General features: G+C 38.8%; 1 protein-coding gene across 1 annotated transcript in view; it reads left to right on the top strand.

Moving 5' to 3' along the window:
• The window catches only part of TTN (titin), a 281,502-nt gene that overhangs the window by 76,921 nt on the left and 185,436 nt on the right, over positions 1 to 19,145 (top strand). Inside the window, exons 59-94 of the mRNA XM_063695029.1 lie at positions 37 to 324; positions 458 to 736; positions 886 to 1,167; positions 1,265 to 1,543; positions 1,662 to 1,940; positions 2,053 to 2,331; positions 2,434 to 2,721; positions 2,968 to 3,246; positions 3,460 to 3,741; positions 4,938 to 5,216; positions 5,335 to 5,616; positions 6,443 to 6,721; positions 6,838 to 7,125; positions 7,285 to 7,563; positions 7,657 to 7,935; positions 8,044 to 8,322; positions 8,435 to 8,722; positions 8,850 to 9,137; positions 9,778 to 10,059; positions 10,318 to 10,596; positions 10,717 to 10,998; positions 11,149 to 11,427; positions 11,531 to 11,818; positions 12,009 to 12,287; positions 12,382 to 12,660; positions 12,761 to 13,039; positions 13,172 to 13,459; positions 13,596 to 13,883; positions 15,203 to 15,484; positions 15,713 to 15,991; positions 16,404 to 16,685; positions 16,802 to 17,080; positions 17,610 to 17,897; positions 18,007 to 18,285; positions 18,389 to 18,667; positions 18,760 to 19,038. Coding sequence (XP_063551099.1) covers positions 37 to 324; positions 458 to 736; positions 886 to 1,167; positions 1,265 to 1,543; positions 1,662 to 1,940; positions 2,053 to 2,331; positions 2,434 to 2,721; positions 2,968 to 3,246; positions 3,460 to 3,741; positions 4,938 to 5,216; positions 5,335 to 5,616; positions 6,443 to 6,721; positions 6,838 to 7,125; positions 7,285 to 7,563; positions 7,657 to 7,935; positions 8,044 to 8,322; positions 8,435 to 8,722; positions 8,850 to 9,137; positions 9,778 to 10,059; positions 10,318 to 10,596; positions 10,717 to 10,998; positions 11,149 to 11,427; positions 11,531 to 11,818; positions 12,009 to 12,287; positions 12,382 to 12,660; positions 12,761 to 13,039; positions 13,172 to 13,459; positions 13,596 to 13,883; positions 15,203 to 15,484; positions 15,713 to 15,991; positions 16,404 to 16,685; positions 16,802 to 17,080; positions 17,610 to 17,897; positions 18,007 to 18,285; positions 18,389 to 18,667; positions 18,760 to 19,038 — 10,146 coding nt within the window. The remainder of the gene's footprint in view (positions 1 to 36; positions 325 to 457; positions 737 to 885; positions 1,168 to 1,264; positions 1,544 to 1,661; positions 1,941 to 2,052; positions 2,332 to 2,433; positions 2,722 to 2,967; positions 3,247 to 3,459; positions 3,742 to 4,937; positions 5,217 to 5,334; positions 5,617 to 6,442; positions 6,722 to 6,837; positions 7,126 to 7,284; positions 7,564 to 7,656; positions 7,936 to 8,043; positions 8,323 to 8,434; positions 8,723 to 8,849; positions 9,138 to 9,777; positions 10,060 to 10,317; positions 10,597 to 10,716; positions 10,999 to 11,148; positions 11,428 to 11,530; positions 11,819 to 12,008; positions 12,288 to 12,381; positions 12,661 to 12,760; positions 13,040 to 13,171; positions 13,460 to 13,595; positions 13,884 to 15,202; positions 15,485 to 15,712; positions 15,992 to 16,403; positions 16,686 to 16,801; positions 17,081 to 17,609; positions 17,898 to 18,006; positions 18,286 to 18,388; positions 18,668 to 18,759; positions 19,039 to 19,145) is intronic.

Raw genomic sequence — 19,145 nt, 5'->3', positions numbered from 1 at the left:
CCTTTTTTTGTTGTTGTTTGCTTTTTCATTGAATAGATCTTATCATACCTCCTTCATTCACCAAAAAGCTGAAGAAAATGGACAGCATTAAAGGTTCTTTCATTGACTTAGAATGTATAGTGGCTGGGTCACATCCCATAAGCATCCAGTGGTTCAAAGATGACCAAGAAATATCAGCTAGTGAAAAGTACAAATTCTCTTTTCATGACAATACTGCCTTCTTGGAAATCAGCCAGCTGGAAGCTACAGACAGTGGGACATACACTTGTTCTGCCACAAATAAGGCAGGGCACAACCAATGCAGTGGGCATCTGACAGTCAAAGGTTGGCAAATTTTATTTCCACTTATCAAGAACTTACAAAATATTTTTGTTTCATTTCTAAATTTTCACCTTTATTGCTAAGTTATAAAATAAAACTTCCTATTTTCTTTTGCTTCTTTTTTCTTTCACCTCAGAACCCCCTTACTTTGTGGAAAAGCCACAGTCACAAGATGTCAATCCCAACACAAGGGTACAGTTAAAGGCTCTTGTGGGTGGCACTGCACCCATGACAATAAAGTGGTTTAAAGATAACAAAGAGTTACACTCAGGAGCAGCCCGCTCAGTTTGGAAGGATGACACCTCTACCAGTCTAGAGCTCTTTGCAGCCAAAGCTACCGATTCTGGAACCTACATTTGCCAACTAAGCAATGATGTTGGCACAGCAACCAGTAAAGCCACTCTCTTTGTAAAAGGTCTGGTCTCTACATCTCCTCACTTTCTTGCTTGTCTAGATTTTCTTGCCTGGGGGTGGGCGGGGGGGGGGGAACGCTTAAGACAGCAGTTTTGCCCAGTGACCTGTTTTTAAAAATATTCAACATCACAATTCTTTTTCCATCTTTAGAACCTCCTCAATTCATTAAGAAGCCCAGTCCAGTCTTAGTGCTGAGGAATGGACAGTCAACAACATTTGAATGCCAAATAACAGGCACTCCTGAAATCCGAGTGTCTTGGTATCTAGACGGGAATGAAATAACAGCCATTCAGAAACATGGCATTTCCTTCATTGATGGTTTAGCCACTTTCCAGATTTCTGGTGCCAGGGTGGAAAATAGTGGGACTTATGTCTGTGAAGCTCGAAATGACGCAGGCACGGCGAGCTGCAGCATTGAACTCAAAGTGAAAGGTTCGTGAATGGAATCTATTCTCCATTTTGGCTGTGCTGCCTGATAAGTTTGGGGTCTTCCCTTGAGTAAGCTACTGTCTTCCTTTTGAATCTTTAGAACCCCCCACCTTTATCAGAGAGCTGAAGCCTGTGGAGGTAGTAAAAGATAGTGACGTGGAGCTGGAATGTGAAGTCACGGGAACACCTCCATTTGAAGTCACTTGGCTGAAGAATAACAGGGAAATTCGAAGCAGCAAAAAATACACATTGACCGACAGAGTGTCTGTGTTTAACCTCCATATAACCAAGTGTGACCCTTCAGACACTGGGGAATACCAGTGCATTGTATCCAATGAAGGCGGCAGCTGCTCATGCAGTACTAGAGTTGCCCTGAAAGGTCAGTTATACAAGAAGCAGCCTACCAAATAAAAATTCTGTAACGCTTTTAAATCTTATCATTATGGGTAGGAGTTACAATATGTTTCTTCTTTTCACACTCTCTTATTTAATCACAGAACCACCATCGTTCATTAAGAAGATAGAAAATACCACTACTGTTTTGAAAAGTTCTGCCACCTTTCAGAGTACCGTGGCAGGTTCTCCTCCTATTTCTATAACCTGGCTAAAGGATGATCAGATTCTTGATGAAGATGATAATGTCTATATTTCATTTGTGGACAGTGTGGCCACACTTCAAATCAGAAGTGTGGATAATGGACACAGTGGGAGATATACCTGTCAAGCCAAGAATGAGTCAGGAGTTGAGAGGTGTTATGCTTTCCTTTTAGTACAAGGTTTGTAAGCTATTCTCTTTCAAAGATAGTCTATAGCGACAGTTTCATTAGCAGACATTATTTCTAGTGGAGTTACCAATGTAACTCATCCACATTTTCATTTTTGCTACAGAACCAGCTCAAATCATAGAGAAAGCTAAATCAGTTGATGTTACGGAGAAAGATCCCATGACCTTGGAATGTGTTGTGGCTGGAACACCAGAACTCAAAGTGAAATGGCTTAAAGACGGGAAACAAATAGTTCCCAGTAGATACTTTTCAATGAGTTTTGAAAATAACGTGGCCAGTTTTAGAATTCAGTCAGTAATGAAGCAGGACAGTGGTCAGTACACTTTCAAGGTGGAAAATGACTTCGGAAGCAGTAGCTGTGATGCCTACTTAAGAGTGCTAGGTTTGTATCTTCACCCCAGTCAGCTTCCCTTATTTATAGTATGTCCTTTGTAAACAAATAGCAAGAGATTAATGGATGTGTTTTGCTGTTTGCATTGGACAGATCAAAATATTCCTCCATCATTCACCAAAAAATTAACCAAAATGGATAAAGTTCTGGGCTCTTCTATTCACATGGAGTGCAAGGTGTCTGGTTCACTTCCCATTAGTGCTCAGTGGTTTAAGGATGGAAAAGAAATATCTACAAGTGCAAAATACAGACTTGTGTGCCATGAGAGATCTGTGTCTCTGGAAGTTAATAATCTGGAATTAGAAGATACTGCAAATTACACATGCAAAGTGTCAAATGTAGCAGGAGATGATGCATGCAGTGGCATCTTAACTGTGAAAGGTTAGAATTTCTTTACCTCTTCTTGATTCTTCCTTGTGAATGCTTCTTAAATGTATCACTCTTACCTTTGTATCCTTTAGAGCTAAAATCTCTGTGATTCTGGTTCTTTAGACACATATTCATTGTGTTCAAGAAATATTCAGCCATTGCCTCTTTCCAAGAGTGTTTTCTTAAATGTCCATAAAACTGTCACAATAATTCAACTGCAAGCAATTTAATTAAATATATCTCTCTTAAAATCTATAGAACCACCAAGCTTCCTAGTGAAACCTGGGCGACAGCAAGCCATACCTGATTCTACAGTGGAATTTAAGGCAATACTAAAAGGAACACCACCATTTAAAATAAAATGGTTTAAGGATGATGTGGAACTTGTCTCAGGTCCTAAATGTTTCATCGGCTTGGAAGGGTCGACTAGCTTCTTAAATCTCTACTCAGTGGATGCTTCTAAGACTGGACAGTATACTTGCCATGTTACCAATGATGTTGGTAGCGACTCTTGTACTACGATGTTGCTTGTGACAGGTGTGCAAATTTGATTCCTTTATGTTTCTGTCTGACTGTGTCTTCGGTTCTCTGTATTCAGTTACAATGTCTCTAAACAATCAAGAAAGTAGTATTCTTTCTAACATAGTAAACAGTATTTGCTCATGTTTTTCTCTTCCCTGTATACTATCTAATTTAACTGTTGTTATTTATTTCTATTCCCTCATACTCTCCTCTTTCCTGACTCTTTAGAACCACCAAAGTTTGTAAAGAAATTAGAAGCATCCAAAATTGTGAAAGCAGGTGACTCTTCACGACTTGAATGCAAGATAGCTGGATCCCCAGAAATCAGAGTTGTGTGGTTCCGAAATGAACATGAACTTCCAGCCAGTGATAAGTACAGAATGACTTTCATTGACTCAGTGGCCGTCATACAGATGAACAATCTCAGTACTGAGGACAGCGGAGATTTCATTTGTGAGGCTCAGAATCCCGCTGGCAGCACAAGCTGCAGTACCAAGGTTATAGTAAAAGGTAGACATCTTGTTCTTGTGTTGCTCATTAAATGAAAACCACCTTCTCCTCTGGGTATTATAGCTCTTTATTCATTTACTATCATTTTAGTTTCCATTTGAGATCATAGAATATTTTTCTGAGCTAGTATTATTTCCCTTTTTAGATGGTTTCCTTCTTGAATTTTGCTTACAAAATGTAACTAGTCATTATGAAATATTTTTGTTATTCCAGTGTCATAATTCTGATTACCTCAACACATTTGCCAAACATCAAACATGATGTTTCAAAACTGCACAAAAAAATGAAGTAGCTGAGGCAGGAGAATGGCGTGAATCCGGGAGGCGGAGCTTGCAGTGAGCTGAGATTGCGCCACTGCACTCCAGCCTGGGCGACAGAGCCAGACTCCGTCTCAAAAAAAAAAAAAAAAAAAAAAAAAAAAAAAAAAAAAAAAAATGAAGTAGGCATTTTAAAATTAGTCTTTTGCCTTCAATCAACTTACAGATATATCATTCTCGCTATAATCTATATCATTAATAACAAGCACTTTTACTATATCTATGCAAAGTGAAAGCAATACAGGTTTTAAACTTATGTTTAAAACAGGACAATCATATTTTTTCCTTCTCTCTCAAGGATCACTTCCTATCCTTTAAAAATTATATGACTATACCTTGGTACAAATAGTATCTGTATTTTTTTGCTGCAATTTTCCAGTGCTTTTTTTTTTTTTGTCACAAAGGCCAAGTTTGTCTTGTTTTAAGACAATTATTGCAGTAATCATTTGCTGAAATGGAAGACTTAGATCACGGATGTTGTGATGACTTCCAAGTGTCTGTTATAGAACATATACAAAAAAAATCCTTGAAATTAGAATTCCATACTTCATGCAAATCATTATTTATTGCTATACTTGCTTGTTTACAATTTTTGTATCAATCTTTGTAGCCTAAGATACATCAGTAAGGTGTAGTAGATAGAATGTTGAACTGTTCAGTAACGACATCTAGGGTCTATCTGGGTTCTCTGCCCATCTAGCTGGTTATCTTGTGAAGGCGAATGGCTTCTGAGGCTGTTATCCCATGAGAGTGTTAGTGCTGGACTCTACTTACCCATTAGAATATCTTAAACCTTTCTTCCAATTTAAAGACAAATAAAAAATTTTCATTCTGTGAAATTCAGTAGCCCAATTCATGAGAAATTCTTGTTTTTTACAGAGCCACCTGTTTTTAGCAGCTTCCCTCCTATAGTAGAAACCCTTAAAAATGCTGAAGTCAGTCTTGAATGTGAACTTTCGGGAACACCACCGTTTGAGGTGGTATGGTACAAAGATAAGCGGCAACTCAGAAGCAGCAAGAAATACAAGATTGCATCCAAAAACTTCCACACAAGTATTCACATTCTCAATGTGGACACTTCAGACATCGGTGAATACCACTGCAAAGCACAGAATGAAGTGGGAAGTGATACTTGTGTTTGTACTGTAAAATTGAAAGGTAAATATAGTTCATCCACATGGCGGAAATGTCATAAATGTGCAAAATCCTATTTTTTTCACTCTCGCATGATCTGGACAATCTTTTCAAAAATTTCCATCCATCTTTTCTTGTTCAGAACCACCAAGATTTGTCTCCAAACTGAACAGCCTCACCGTTGTAGCAGGAGAGCCTGCTGAATTACAAGCATCCATAGAAGGCGCCCAGCCTATTTTTGTCCTGTGGCTTAAAGAGAAGGAAGAAGTGATTAGAGAAAGTGAAAACATCAGGATTACATTTGTGGAAAATGTTGCAACTCTACAGTTTGCAAAAGCAGAGCCAGCTAATGCTGGAAAGTATATCTGCCAAATCAAGAATGATGGTGGAATGAGGGAGAACATGGCCACACTGACGGTCTTAGGTTGGTACAATAGCCCACGATAGAAACTGGTGTCAAATGCTGGAAGAATTGCTAAGAGTTACTGGCAGATTCTTTTTCTGAGTTTCTTCTAGAACTATATTTATCCTCATCTATTTGAAAGGTCTAGAGGAAAGACATAGTTGATCTTTCAAACACTCTTTTCTGTTTCTGTGATTCTAACAAAAATTAGACATCTGTTTTATTGTTTAATAACCACCTGTCTTAATCAATTAGCAGATACAATCATGACTCTCTTTGATTAAGCATGAAAGAATACAGAGCCCAGCATGTGCTACAAGAGTAATTGTTAAAACTAACAAGAACTCCAAAGGTTGGCATTTGATAGCAAAGCTTCCACATAAAATTAATGACAATTAAACAATTGTTTGAATAACAACTTTCAAAGAATTGTCTTTAGCACCTTAAGGTAGAGCAAAAATACCAAGTAATTCACAATAACCTGTAGACTTTGATCTACAGAGGGTCAAGTGGAAATCAATATATACTATCTAATGCACATTGTTTAAATTGTTTTGAAGTTGAGTCATGCACAAACATATATTTCTTAAGAATAATTGCTACATAAGACGACAGCAAGAGTGGTGGGAAAAACAAAAAATAAAGAAAAAACTGAAAAGAAAAAATATTAAAATAAAAAACAGCTATAATTCTATGACTGCATGTAATTATGGAATCACACTTTAAAGTTGAGAGAGAGAGCACCCTAACATAACCATCTCACTGGCAGAAACAATCTTAGTGAATGTGATAGTAGAGACAGTAAAGATCCCAGACTTTGACAGATGGATATCATGTTTTATTTCAGAGCCCGCAGTCATTGTTGAGAAGGCAGGACCGATGACGGTGACTGTAGGAGAAACGTGCACTCTGGAGTGTAAGGTGGCTGGCACTCCGGAACTCTCTGTTGAATGGTACAAGGATGGAAAGCTGTTGACCAGCAGCCAAAAACACAAATTTAGCTTCTACAACAAAATCTCTTCCTTAAGGATTCTCTCAGTTGAAAGGCAAGATGCAGGCACATACACTTTCCAGGTTCAAAATAATGTTGGGAAAAGCAGCTGCACAGCTGTGGTTGATGTTTCAGGTTCGTTCTGCTGTTTTCTTCTGGTTGCTTATGCAAATTCCTTTTACAAGTTTCCTTCTTTCAAGTCTCTTCTATTCTTTCAAATCATGATGAGTCTCTTACCTTTCCTCACACAGACCGAGCAGTTCCTCCCTCTTTCACACGAAGACTGAAAAATACTGGTGGGGTGTTAGGTGCTTCTTGCATCTTGGAATGTAAAGTAGCTGGATCATCACCTATTTCAGTTGCCTGGTTTCATGAGAAAACCAAGATTGTCAGTGGAGCAAAGTACCAAACCACATTTTCAGATAATGTCTGCACATTGCAGTTGAATTCTCTGGATTCCTCAGATACGGGCAATTACACATGCGTGGCTGCTAATGTCGCTGGGTCTGATGAATGTCGTGCAGTGCTAACTGTACAAGGTCAGTAGACAGTCAAACTTGTAAGGAATTTCTTACAAATTCCTCTTCAGGTGCACATCTATGTTGACAAACATTTGAAAGTGCTCTAATGTTTTATTCAAAATTGCAACTCCATCTGAAGCTTACAGGATCTTTTAATTGTTCTCCATGTCTATATAGAACCGCCCTCTTTTGTGAAAGAACCTGAACCTTTGGAAGTACTACCAGGCAAAAATGTAACCTTCACAAGCGTTATTAGAGGAACCCCTCCATTCAAAGTCAACTGGTTCAGAGGTGCCAGAGAACTAGTGAAAGGAGACTGGTGCAACATCTATTTTGAAGACACTGTGGCAGAACTGGAATTATTTAATATTGACATATCTCAGAGTGGGGAATACACCTGTGTGGTTTCTAACAACGCTGGCCAAGCATCTTGCACTACCCGTCTCTTTGTAAAAGGTTTGCTCAAGTGGATTCACTTTTTCTGTTTTCTGTATACCGACATCCTTGTGTTTTTATTGTGTTTAACTGCTGTGCTTGTTCACTTACTAGAACCAGCTGCATTTTTGAAGAGATTAAGTGATCATTCTGTAGAACCAGGGAAGTCCATAATTCTGGAGAGCACCTACACTGGAACACTTCCAATTTCTGTCACTTGGAAAAAGGATGGTTTTAACATAACTACCTCTGAAAAATGTAATATAGTCACAACAGAGAAAACTTGTATCCTGGAAATTCTGAATAGCACAAAAAGAGATGCAGGGCAGTATTCCTGCGAGATTGAAAATGAGGCAGGAAGGGATGTTTGTGGAGCTCTGGTATCTACATTAGGTGCGTTGTCTTATTGTCTCTTAAATCATTTGCATTCTTCTAACATGTAGCATAGTTTCTTTGATATTCATTAATTCCAGCTGCTGACTGTGAGCCTTTCTTCCTTAGAACCGCCTTATTTTGTTACGGAACTGGAACCTCTGGAGGCAGCAGTTGGAGATTCGGTTTCTTTACAATGCCAAGTTGCTGGGACACCAGAAATTACAGTGTCTTGGTACAAAGGAGATACCAAATTACGGCCAACTCCTGAATACAGGACCTACTTTACAAACAATGTGGCCACACTTGTTTTTAATAAAGTGAACATCAATGACAGTGGAGAGTACACATGCAAAGCAGAAAATAGTATAGGAACTGCTTCTTCTAAGACTGTGTTCAGAATTCAAGGTGATGATATTTTACAAATTAAAAAAATTCTTTTTTCCTTAACTCTTGTATCTTTATGGTGAACTTCTCACTTCATCTCCTAACACCTTAAGTATTACATGTCTCCCTACAGAGCACCAACTCCCACCTTCTTTTGCAAGACAATTAAAGGACATTGAACAAACTGTGGGGTTACCTGTTACACTCACTTGTCGATTAAATGGCTCTGCACCCATCCAAGTGTGCTGGTATAGAGATGGAGTACTTTTAAGAGACGATGAAAATCTACAGACTTCATTTGTAGATAATGTGGCAACTTTAAAAATTTTGCAAACTGACTTGAGTCACTCTGGCCAGTACTCTTGCTCAGCTTCCAACCCACTTGGAACAGCATCTTCTAGTGCTAGACTCACAGCAAGAGGTTTGTTCACACGTCACTCTTTTTCTTTGCAAACTGTGGCTTCATATTTCATTGTCAAAGTAGAAACGACCAATGGCAAAAAAAAAAAAAACAAAAAATACACATTGCCTTTCTTCTCATCCTCCAGAACCCAAGAAATCTCCCTTCTTTGACATCAAGCCTGTATCTATAGATGTTATTGCTGGAGAAAGTGCTGATTTTGAGTGTCATGTTACTGGTGCTCAACCGATGCGAATCACTTGGTCAAAAGATAACAAGGAGATCCGTCCTGGAGGAAACTATACAATCACATATGTGGGAAACACTCCTCATTTGAGAATTCTTAAAGTAGGCAAAGGAGACTCTGGTCAATATACTTGCCAAGCAACCAATGATGTTGGCAAAGACATGTGCTCAGCTCAGCTCAGTGTAAAAGGTATCATTCCATGGCTTTTGACAATATTTGTTCTTTACCATATTTGCATAATTGTCTTATAAAAGTTTCTTTGGTTTTTAAATGTTTGAGATAAACTAACTGGACATGTTAGAATTTGTGTATTAGTGTTGGAGGCAACATTAATCAAACTTGTGTTTTCTCTTTATATTGTTCTTTACATTAGTGTAACTCTAAGTGTAATCTTATCAAAAAGTATTGTTTAATTGAAATTTGTTAAATGTTGTTTTAACTATCTAGTCCATTTTTTAATGCTTTCTTGTTATATGGCATTCTGATTTATCATTACTAAATGTTGATCAAATACATCTATAATACATTAACTTTTATGTTTTAACTTACATAGTCAAACTAAAAAAAAGAATCAACTAAATTCTCTATTAAAAATGCACATGTACCCTAAAACTTAAAGTATAATAATAATAAATTTTAAAAAACTAAAAAAAGTTATGAGATTATTTAACTTAAAAGATAACTTATTTTACTGTAAAATCCTCAGAAAGTATATTCTTAATAGCAAACCAGTTTAAATATAAATTTATGGGATCTTCAGCTACAAAAACAAGCTCTTTTAACATGTATAATAAATATCCCTTACTGACTGTTTTGTTTGGTTTACTAGAACCTCCAAAGTTTGTTAAGAAATTAGAAGCTTCAAAAGTTGCAAAGCAGGGAGAATCCATTCAACTGGAATGTAAAATAAGTGGCTCCCCAGAAATCAAAGTTTCGTGGTTCCGAAATGACAGCGAACTTCATGAAAGTTGGAAATACAACATGACATTCATTAATTCTGTGGCATTGCTTACCATCAATGAAGCTAGTGCTGAAGACAGCGGGGACTACATTTGTGAGGCTCATAATGGTGTTGGTGACGCCAGCTGCAGCACAGCGTTGACAGTGAAAGGTTAGACACACTAAGCTTCTTCATTTCTTTATTCTCCTCTGATTTGGGCTCTTAGCAAAGTTATGAGTTCCAAAATAAAAGGATAATTAAGGTTATTTGGTTGCAATTCTTCAACAAGTTTTAATGAATTGTCATTTCTTGTGTCAGCATGTATTGTCATATGATCACACCAGTCACTCTTCAAGGTTCTAGATTTAATTTTTTTTTTCCTTTATAGTAAGCAAGTGTTCTCATTGTTTATCTTCTTTTTTCTGGTAGCACCTCCTGTTTTCACCCAGAAGCCTTCTCCAGTAGGAGCTCTTAAAGGTTCTGATGTGATTCTCCAATGTGAAATTTCGGGAACTCCCCCATTTGAAGTAGTATGGGTTAAAGATCGAAAGCAAGTTAGAAGCAGCAAGAAATTTAAAATCACTTCAAAACATTTTGATACAAGTCTTCATATCCTTAATCTTGAAGCCTCCGATGTCGGGGAATATCACTGCAAAGCTACTAATGAGGTGGGAAGTGACACGTGTTCTTGCTCTGTCAAGTTCAAAGGTTTGTATACATGGACACAAAAATATATGCCCCTTTCTCCTATCTGTTCTTGCCTAACTAATAACTTGTGTGGCCATGATTCTCACATTTTTTCCTCTAACCACAAATTTCTTTCATCAGAACCTCCACGATTCGTGAAAAAGCTAAGTGACACCTCAACCCTTATTGGGGATGCTGTTGAGTTACGGGCCATAGTGGAGGGCTTCCAGCCAATTTCTGTTGTCTGGCTGAAAGATAGAGGTGAAGTCATCAGAGAGAGTGAAAACACCAGGATTTCATTCATTGATAACATTGCAACCCTCCACCTGGGGAGTCCAGAAGCATCTAATTCTGGAAAATATATATGCCAAATCAAAAACGATGCTGGAATGAGAGAATGCTCCGCAGTCTTGACTGTACTAGGTTAGTAGCAAAGCATAGCCAGAGAAAAAATCAGTTTACTTGATCCACGATCATTTTCCTCAAATATTCCTCTTATCCAGTAATACAGTGATTGCACTCTTGAGTTTGAAAGGTTACTTTGTTTTCAATGCAAAATACTTCTTCTTTTAGAACCAGCAAGAATCATAGAGAAGCCCGAACCCATGACTGTCACTACTGGAAATCCTTTTGCATTAGAGTGTGTAGTGACTGGAACACCAGAACTCTCAGCCAAGTGGTTCAAAGATGGAAGAGAATTGTCTGCAGACAGCAAACATCACATTACATTCATCAATAAAGTGGCTTCCCTTAAAATCCCCTGTGCCGAAATGAGTGACAAAGGATTATATAGCTTTGAAGTGAAAAACAGTGTTGGCAAAAGTAACTGCACTGTATCTGTCCATGTTTCTGGTGAGTAGAATGAGATTTTTATGAATATACAATATTTCCAGCGGGTGGAGGGGCACAGAATAAAACTTCTCTTTAAACGCAAAACTTACCCTTCCCCACATAGATCGGATTGTGCCTCCTTCCTTCATCCGCAAGCTGAAAGACGTGAATGCCATCCTGGGGGCCTCAGTTGTTTTGGAGTGCCGAGTCTCTGGCTCAGCCCCGATTTCAGTTGGCTGGTTTCAGGATGGAAATGAGATTGTTAGTGGGCCCAAATGTCAGTCCAGCTTTTCGGAAAACGTCTGTACTTTGAATCTGAGCTTGTTGGAGCCCTCCGACACAGGCATATACACGTGTGTGGCTGCCAATGTAGCTGGTTCCGATGAGTGCTCAGCAGTCCTGACTGTGCAAGGTCAGTGTGCAGGGATAAAGCTGCTGCTTCTCTAACACCTCTTTCATGTGGACGTGATGCCTGCCTTCCCTGGAGTTTCTTTATTTTGTCTTCATGTTTAGTCTTAGCTCCCTTTTTTTAAGGAGCAAAAGCACTTCTCACTTGGATTTCTTTCTTCTCTTTATCTCCCCTTCCGCCTTGCAATATCTAGAACCACCATCTTTTGAACAAACCCCTGATTCTGTGGAAGTTTTGCCTGGAATGAGCCTCACATTCACCAGTGTCATCAGAGGCACCCCTCCTTTCAAGGTCAAGTGGTTTAAAGGCAGCAGGGAACTGGTGCCTGGGGAGTCATGCAACATCTCTCTGGAAGATTTTGTCACAGAACTGGAGTTGTTTGAGGTGCAGCCATTAGAAAGTGGAGACTATTCTTGCCTCGTTACAAATGATGCTGGCAGTGCTTCCTGTACCACACATCTTTTTGTGAAAGGTTTGCTCTTTCCCCCAATATATGCATCTTTTAAAATTTCTCTTAAGTCTTCACTAGAAGACAAGAATTTTACCCACATGTTTTCTCCTTATAGAACCAGCCACCTTTGTGAAAAGATTGGCTGATTTCAGTGTTGAGACAGGAAGCCCCATAGTTCTTGAGGCCACATACACTGGCACACCTCCAATCTCAGTGAGCTGGATAAAGGACGAGTATCTTCTTTCACAATCTGAGAGATGCAGTATTACTATGACAGAAAAATCTACTATACTGGAAATTCTTGAGAGCACAATAGAGGATTATGCACAGTACAGCTGCCTGATAGAAAATGAGGCTGGTCAAGATATCTGTGAAGCTCTGGTGTCTGTCTTAGGTGTGTTGACAGCTACCTCTTTTTATTGCTCTCTTTCTTTTCAAACATCCTCTTTTACATGGCATGACTGACTTGCTGACTACCATCCTTTGTACCATAGAACCACCATACTTTATTGAACCTCTGGAACATGTGGAAGCAGTCATTGGAGAACCTGCAACTTTACAGTGTAAAGTGGATGGAACTCCAGAAATTAGAATTTCTTGGTATAAAGAACACACAAAGCTACGATCAGCTCCTGCATATAAAATGCAATTCAAAAATAACGTTGCTTCCTTAGTAATCAACAAAGTGGATCACAGTGATGTGGGAGAGTATTCATGCAAGGCAGAGAACAGTGTGGGGGCAGTCGCTTCTTCAGCTGTGCTTGTTATCAAAGGTGATGGTGTTGTTTAACCTAGTGTGTGTGAACAGATTCATTTTCTTAAAAACGTTAAAACTTTCATGAATTGAAATATGTTGTGGATGCCTTCTCACCTGTAAATAAGGATTATCTGTAACTTCTTTACAGAGCGCAAACTTCCACCTTCCTTTGCAAGAAAACTGAAAGACGTTCATGAGACTCTAGGCTTCCCAGTTGCATTTGAATGCCGCATCAATGGCTCAGAACCTCTTCAAGTGTCTTGGTACAAGGATGGGGTTCTTTTGAAAGATGATGCTAATTTGCAGACATCTTTTGTTCATAATGTAGCAACTCTTCAGATTTTACAAACTGACCAGAGCCACATAGGGCAGTATAATTGCTCTGCTTCTAATCCTCTTGGGACTGCTTCATCCAGTGCCAAGCTCATTCTCTCAGGTGAGTAACTCACAGTACCCTCTTCATTGTAAAGCAGCTTCACTGCTCCAGGCCACCAAAAGGCTGGTGCCATTTAGTTTCTGCTCTGTGAGAGCATGGAAATAAAAATCACCATGTTGGTCTTCATTCTTTTCAGAGCATGAAGTGCCTCCTTTCTTTGATCTAAAGCCTGTATCAGTAGATCTTGCTCTTGGAGAAAGTGGTACTTTTAAATGTCATGTAACTGGGACTGCACCAATCAAAATCACTTGGGCCAAAGATAACCGAGAGATTCGCCCTGGAGGCAACTACAAGATGACTTTGGTAGAAAATACTGCCACTCTGACAGTTCTCAAAGTAGGCAAAGGTGATGCCGGGCAGTACACCTGCTATGCAAGCAACATCGCTGGAAAAGACTCTTGTTCTGCTCAGCTGGGTGTACAAGGTACTTGTTAGAGTGAAGGAGCAAGATCTCTTTTACATTTTCAGTATCTTAAAATATAGGAGGGTGGGTGTGCTTGAGAGAGAGCTATGTTTAGGACCAGGGTCTAGTGATTAAAATGGATCAGGTGGATCAAGGACCTTCCAAATGGAGACAAGTATTTTTTAATTACTTTAAAAAAAAACTTTTAAAACTAGGAAAACATGGACCAAAAGTCCATTTTAAGAGACTAAAAATAGAGACTAGAGAGAGATAACCGAAACTCTACAAAATTGCAAGAAAATCCTAGTTTGAAAGACGGTAGCATAGGACAAAAAAGCGAAGTTATTGCAAATGACTTTTTTTCCACAGTACTTAGTAAATGAATGGATTTTGTCCCTCTAAGGCATAGCAAAGAGCCAAACTATCAAGCCCTTCAAGGAGAATTCAGATGAGAATGATAAGTTCAACTTACTTTCCTCCACTAGCCCCACTTAAATAATAGTGGAGGTCAGGGGCTGGGGAGTAAGTAGATCAGTATCTGCTTATGGAAGGCAGTCATGTGTTTCTGCCACAGGTTTATCGCTGCTACTGTCAGAAATTAAATAGTTCACTCAATGGACTGCTAGTCTAGTCCATTAGAGTATTTTAAGGGTTTTCATAGTGGTGATTTATAAATATCTTGAAATTAAATATAATTAGATTTAGCAGCCCTTTTGCTCTATGACATATAGCTAATCACTTTTACTTCCCTATGCCTGAATTTTTTGCTTCAGTTAATGAGGAAATCATTACTCTCACACACTTCAAAGGAAAATTTTGAAGGTTGAGGAAATACCCATTTAACACCTATGAGAGGAAAATAGCATTTTAAAAATATTAAGATATCTGACCCATTTTGCCATTCCGGCTCTTCATGCTGTGTAACTGATAGCATTGCAGCCTTAGGAAATAGTTCTCCACTGGTTCATATACAAGACAGTAATCAAATTCTCATTCCCCGTGGACCTCAGAGGGCTTCCACTGACAGATACATGCTATTATCTCTGATCTTGGCACTAGAGAAGGGACTCTTTTGCTGGGGAGAGGACGGCACAATAAAGAGTAATGTCTTTTTCTCCTTCCTTTAGTAATAATACTTGATGTGGATGCTTACAAAAACAAGCATATTTTATTTTAGACATTTTCTATTTAGGTTTCATTTAACTCTTCTTCCTTGAACTGCATAAATTTGTTTTCCAGAGCTAAAGACCTCTCTAGCAAAGATTATTTTTTCCACCTCATCTTGAATTATATGCATCTTTTCCATCCCTTACCCTGTGTTTTTCCTCTTGGTTCCATAGAACCACCCAGGTTCATTAAGAAGCTAGAACCTTCAAGAATTGTGAAACAGGATGAATTCACAAGGTATGAATGCAAAATCGGCGGGTCTCCAGAAATCAAAGTTTTATGGTATAAGGACGAGACTGAAATTCAAGAGAGCAGTAAATTCAGAATGTCATTTGTTGACTCGGTGGCTGTGCTGGAAATGCACAATCTCAGTGTTGAAGACAGTGGAGACTACACCTGTGAGGCCCACAATGCAGCAGGCAGTGCCAGCAGCAGCACATCCTTAAAAGTTAAAGGTCAGAGCTCTCCCCACCTGTGTGTTTTTCACATTAGCCTCCTCTTTAATTGTCCTCTTAACTTCCTGTTTGACTCTTCAACGATGTTTTAAAATAGGGAAAGGACACAACAAAGAATTGAAAGTGTTTTTTACACTCTCTATCTCTCTGATGGAGTGGAAGATTGATTCTTACTTTTAACTATATACTTACAGAATACATCCGTATTTTCCTTTTTTCCAATTTTAGAACCACCCATTTTCCGCCAAAAGCCTCATCCTATAGAGACACTGAAAGGAGCTGATGTTCACCTTGAATGTGAGCTTCAGGGCACTCCCCCATTTCACGTTTCTTGGTATAAAGACAAGAGAGAACTTAGGAGCGGCAAGAAGTACAAGATAATGTCTGAGAACTTCCTTACCAGTATCCACATCCTGAATGTCGATGCTGCAGACATTGGGGAATATCAGTGTAAAGCCACAAACGATGTGGGGAGCGACACTTGTGCTGGTTCCATCACTCTCAAAGGTTAGATGGAATGCATTCTCTTCTGCTCACTACTTCCCTTCTAATTGTAATACTCTGTTGCCCCCTCCACCCCAGCCCAGTCTTATCACTAGCAGCCTATTCCACTTTCCCTTTGTTTCCTCTCCAAGTCCTTTTCTGTTTAGTCTGCTTCCCTTTTCCAAATCCTACTAAATATCCTTTTAGATAATGTTGTCATTAGGTTTTGATTGGATTAAGAAAGCTGGAGTAGATGAGATATTCAACTTTCCTACTGAATACAAACTTTAATGTGTCCCTGCTCGCATCCACCAAAAATGCCTCTTAAATGGAAATAACACATTATCACTAGTTTGATTCCTGGCATTCATGATTTGAGCAAAATGCTATCAGTCTCACAAATTTTAAAACCCAGGCTTTCCTCCTTTTTCATCAGCACCACCAAGATTTGTGAAGAAGCTCAGTGACATATCTACTGTCGTTGGTAAAGAAGTTCAGCTGCAGACTACCATTGAAGGCGCTGAGCCCATTTCAGTGGTGTGGTTCAAAGATAAGGGAGAAATCGTTAGAGAAAGTGACAACATATGGATTTCTTATTCAGAAAACATTGCAACCTTACAGTTTTCAAGAGTGGAACCAGCCAGTGCTGGAAAATACACTTGTCAGATCAAAAACGATGCTGGGATGCAAGAGTGCTTCGCCACGCTATCCGTTCTCGGTTAGTAAAAAGATGATGTTATCACAGATACAAGGCACACACTCACCAGGATCTGTATTTTCTTTAGTTTTTCAACTTGAGTTTAAAATATGGATATCTTTTACATTTCATTCCAGAGCCTGCAACAATTGTAGAAAAGCCAGAATCCATAAAAGTTACCACGGGAGACACCTGTACCTTGGAGTGTACAGTAGCTGGCACCCCTGAACTCAGTACTAAGTGGTTTAAGGATGGGAAAGAGCTAACAAGTGACAACAAATACAAAATAAGCTTCTTCAACAAAGTATCTGGCCTTAAGATCATCAATGTAGCACCGAGTGACAGTGGGGTATACAGTTTTGAGGTGCAGAACCCTGTTGGCAAAGACAGCTGCACAGCTTCATTGCAGGTTTCAGGTTGGTTGATTTCTTGGGCTTTTCCTTCATCATTATAATAATGTAGTTCCTGATTTTCATAAATGTATATGGGTTGTTACATCTTCTATAGGATAATATGAGTCCGACATCTTCTGAATCAGCAAATTCAGAGGCAATACCATCTGTAGAATTAGAAGAAAACCATGTTCAAAAGTTATATCCCTTTCTTTTTGAGGAATTTCCAAAATGATGATAGGAATGAAAAATAGTCCCTGGATAAGGTTAAAGCAGTCTTCATTTATGCTGAAATAATTCACCACATAATGCTTCACGGCAAAGAGAGAACAAAATCCCTAGCAAGTCAACCATCACATTCTGCCCACTGATTCTCCAAGCTTTTGATAGTGTGAACCCATAGAGGCTTTTTAAATACCATCACAAAAGAGCCAAATGGATCTAGGGATATTCCATCAAAAAGACAGTTCTCTCTTCAAGTCATTTTATAATTGTTGTCCTTTGTTTTTTCTTTTTTTCTTTTTTTCTTTTTTTTTTTTTTTGTATCATTCAGACCGAACCGTTCCTCCTTCATTCACAAGAAAATTGAAAGAGACAAATGGTCTATCCGGTTCCTCAGTTGTAATGGAGTGTAAAGTCTATGGGTCACCTCCAATCTCTGTCTCCTGGTTCCATGAAGGAAATGAGATCAGTAGTGGAAGGAAATACCAGACCACCCTGACAGATAATACTTGTGCTTTAACTGTGAACATGCTGGAAGAATCAGACAGTGGTGACTACACATGTATAGCTACTAATATGGCTGGTTCTGATGAATGTAGTGCTCCTTTGACCGTGAGAGGTCAGTTTACAAAACAGTAAAATGAATTGCATTTCATAGTTTATTAAGCATGTTTGTCATAACAATTCACAAATACTAAACCTTTTCTGATATGTGCTTTTGTGTTTAGAACCACCATCTTTTGTTCAGAAACCTGATCCCATGGATGTTTTAACTGGGACCAATGTAACTTTCACAAGTATCGTAAAAGGAACACCTCCTTTCAGTGTTAGCTGGTTCAAAGGTAGCAGTGAACTAGTACCAGGTGACAGATGCAACGTGTCTTTGGAGGATTCAGTTGCTGAACTGGAGTTGTTCGATGTAGATACATCACAAAGTGGAGAATATACTTGCATAGTTAGCAATGAAGCTGGCAAGGCTTCTTGTACAACACATCTCTACATAAAAGGTTTGTCAGACTGCTCTTCTAGATTTATACGATTAGTAATTAGGTATGTCTATGTCTGTATGTATATGTGTTTGATTTTATATTTTCAATTTGGTCACTTTAGCCCCAGCCAAATTTGTGAAGAGGCTGAATGATTACAGCATAGAGAAAGGAAAACCCCTGATCCTAGAGGGTACATTCACTGGAACTCCTCCCATTTCGGTTACCTGGAAGAAAAATGGCATAAATGTAACTCCTTCTCAGAGGTGTAATATAACTACGACTGAAAAATCGGCAATCCTGGAAATTCCAAGTAGCACAGTAGAGGATGCAGGACAATACAACTGCTACATTGAAAATGCCTCTGGAAAAGATTCCTGTTCAGCACAAATACTCATACTAGGTTTGTCATGATTGCACATTTTTATCTTTGTATACAATCGATGATCTGGCACGTCTCCTTCATGACTGATTGATTATCTCTCTTGGCTGCAGAACCACCGTATTTTGTCAAGCAGTTGGAGCCAGTTAAGGTGTCTGTTGGAGATTCTGCCTCTCTACAATGCCAGCTTGCTGGAACCCCCGAAATTGGGGTATCCTGGTATAAAGGAGATACAAAATTGAGACCCACTATGACTTACAAAATGCATTTTAGGAATAATGTTGCTACACTGGTTTTCAACCAGGTTGATATTAATGATAGTGGAGAATATATCTGCAAAGCTGAAAACAGCGTGGGAGAAGTTTCTGCATCAACTTTCCTTACCGTTCAAGGTGATTGCAATATTTTTAAAGTGAACGAATTTGTGTTTCTTTTGAACAAGATTTAAAATGTCTGGGGAGGACTTATTTTTAGGAAAATCTTTCCAAAGGCTTAAAAT

This window comes from Gorilla gorilla, chromosome 11, assembly GCF_029281585.2.
Source record: "Gorilla gorilla gorilla isolate KB3781 chromosome 11, NHGRI_mGorGor1-v2.1_pri, whole genome shotgun sequence".
Lineage (NCBI taxonomy): Eukaryota > Metazoa > Chordata > Mammalia > Primates > Hominidae > Gorilla > Gorilla gorilla.
The sequence above is the reverse complement of the archived record's forward strand: the minus strand, read 5'-3'. Positions and strand labels throughout refer to the sequence as shown.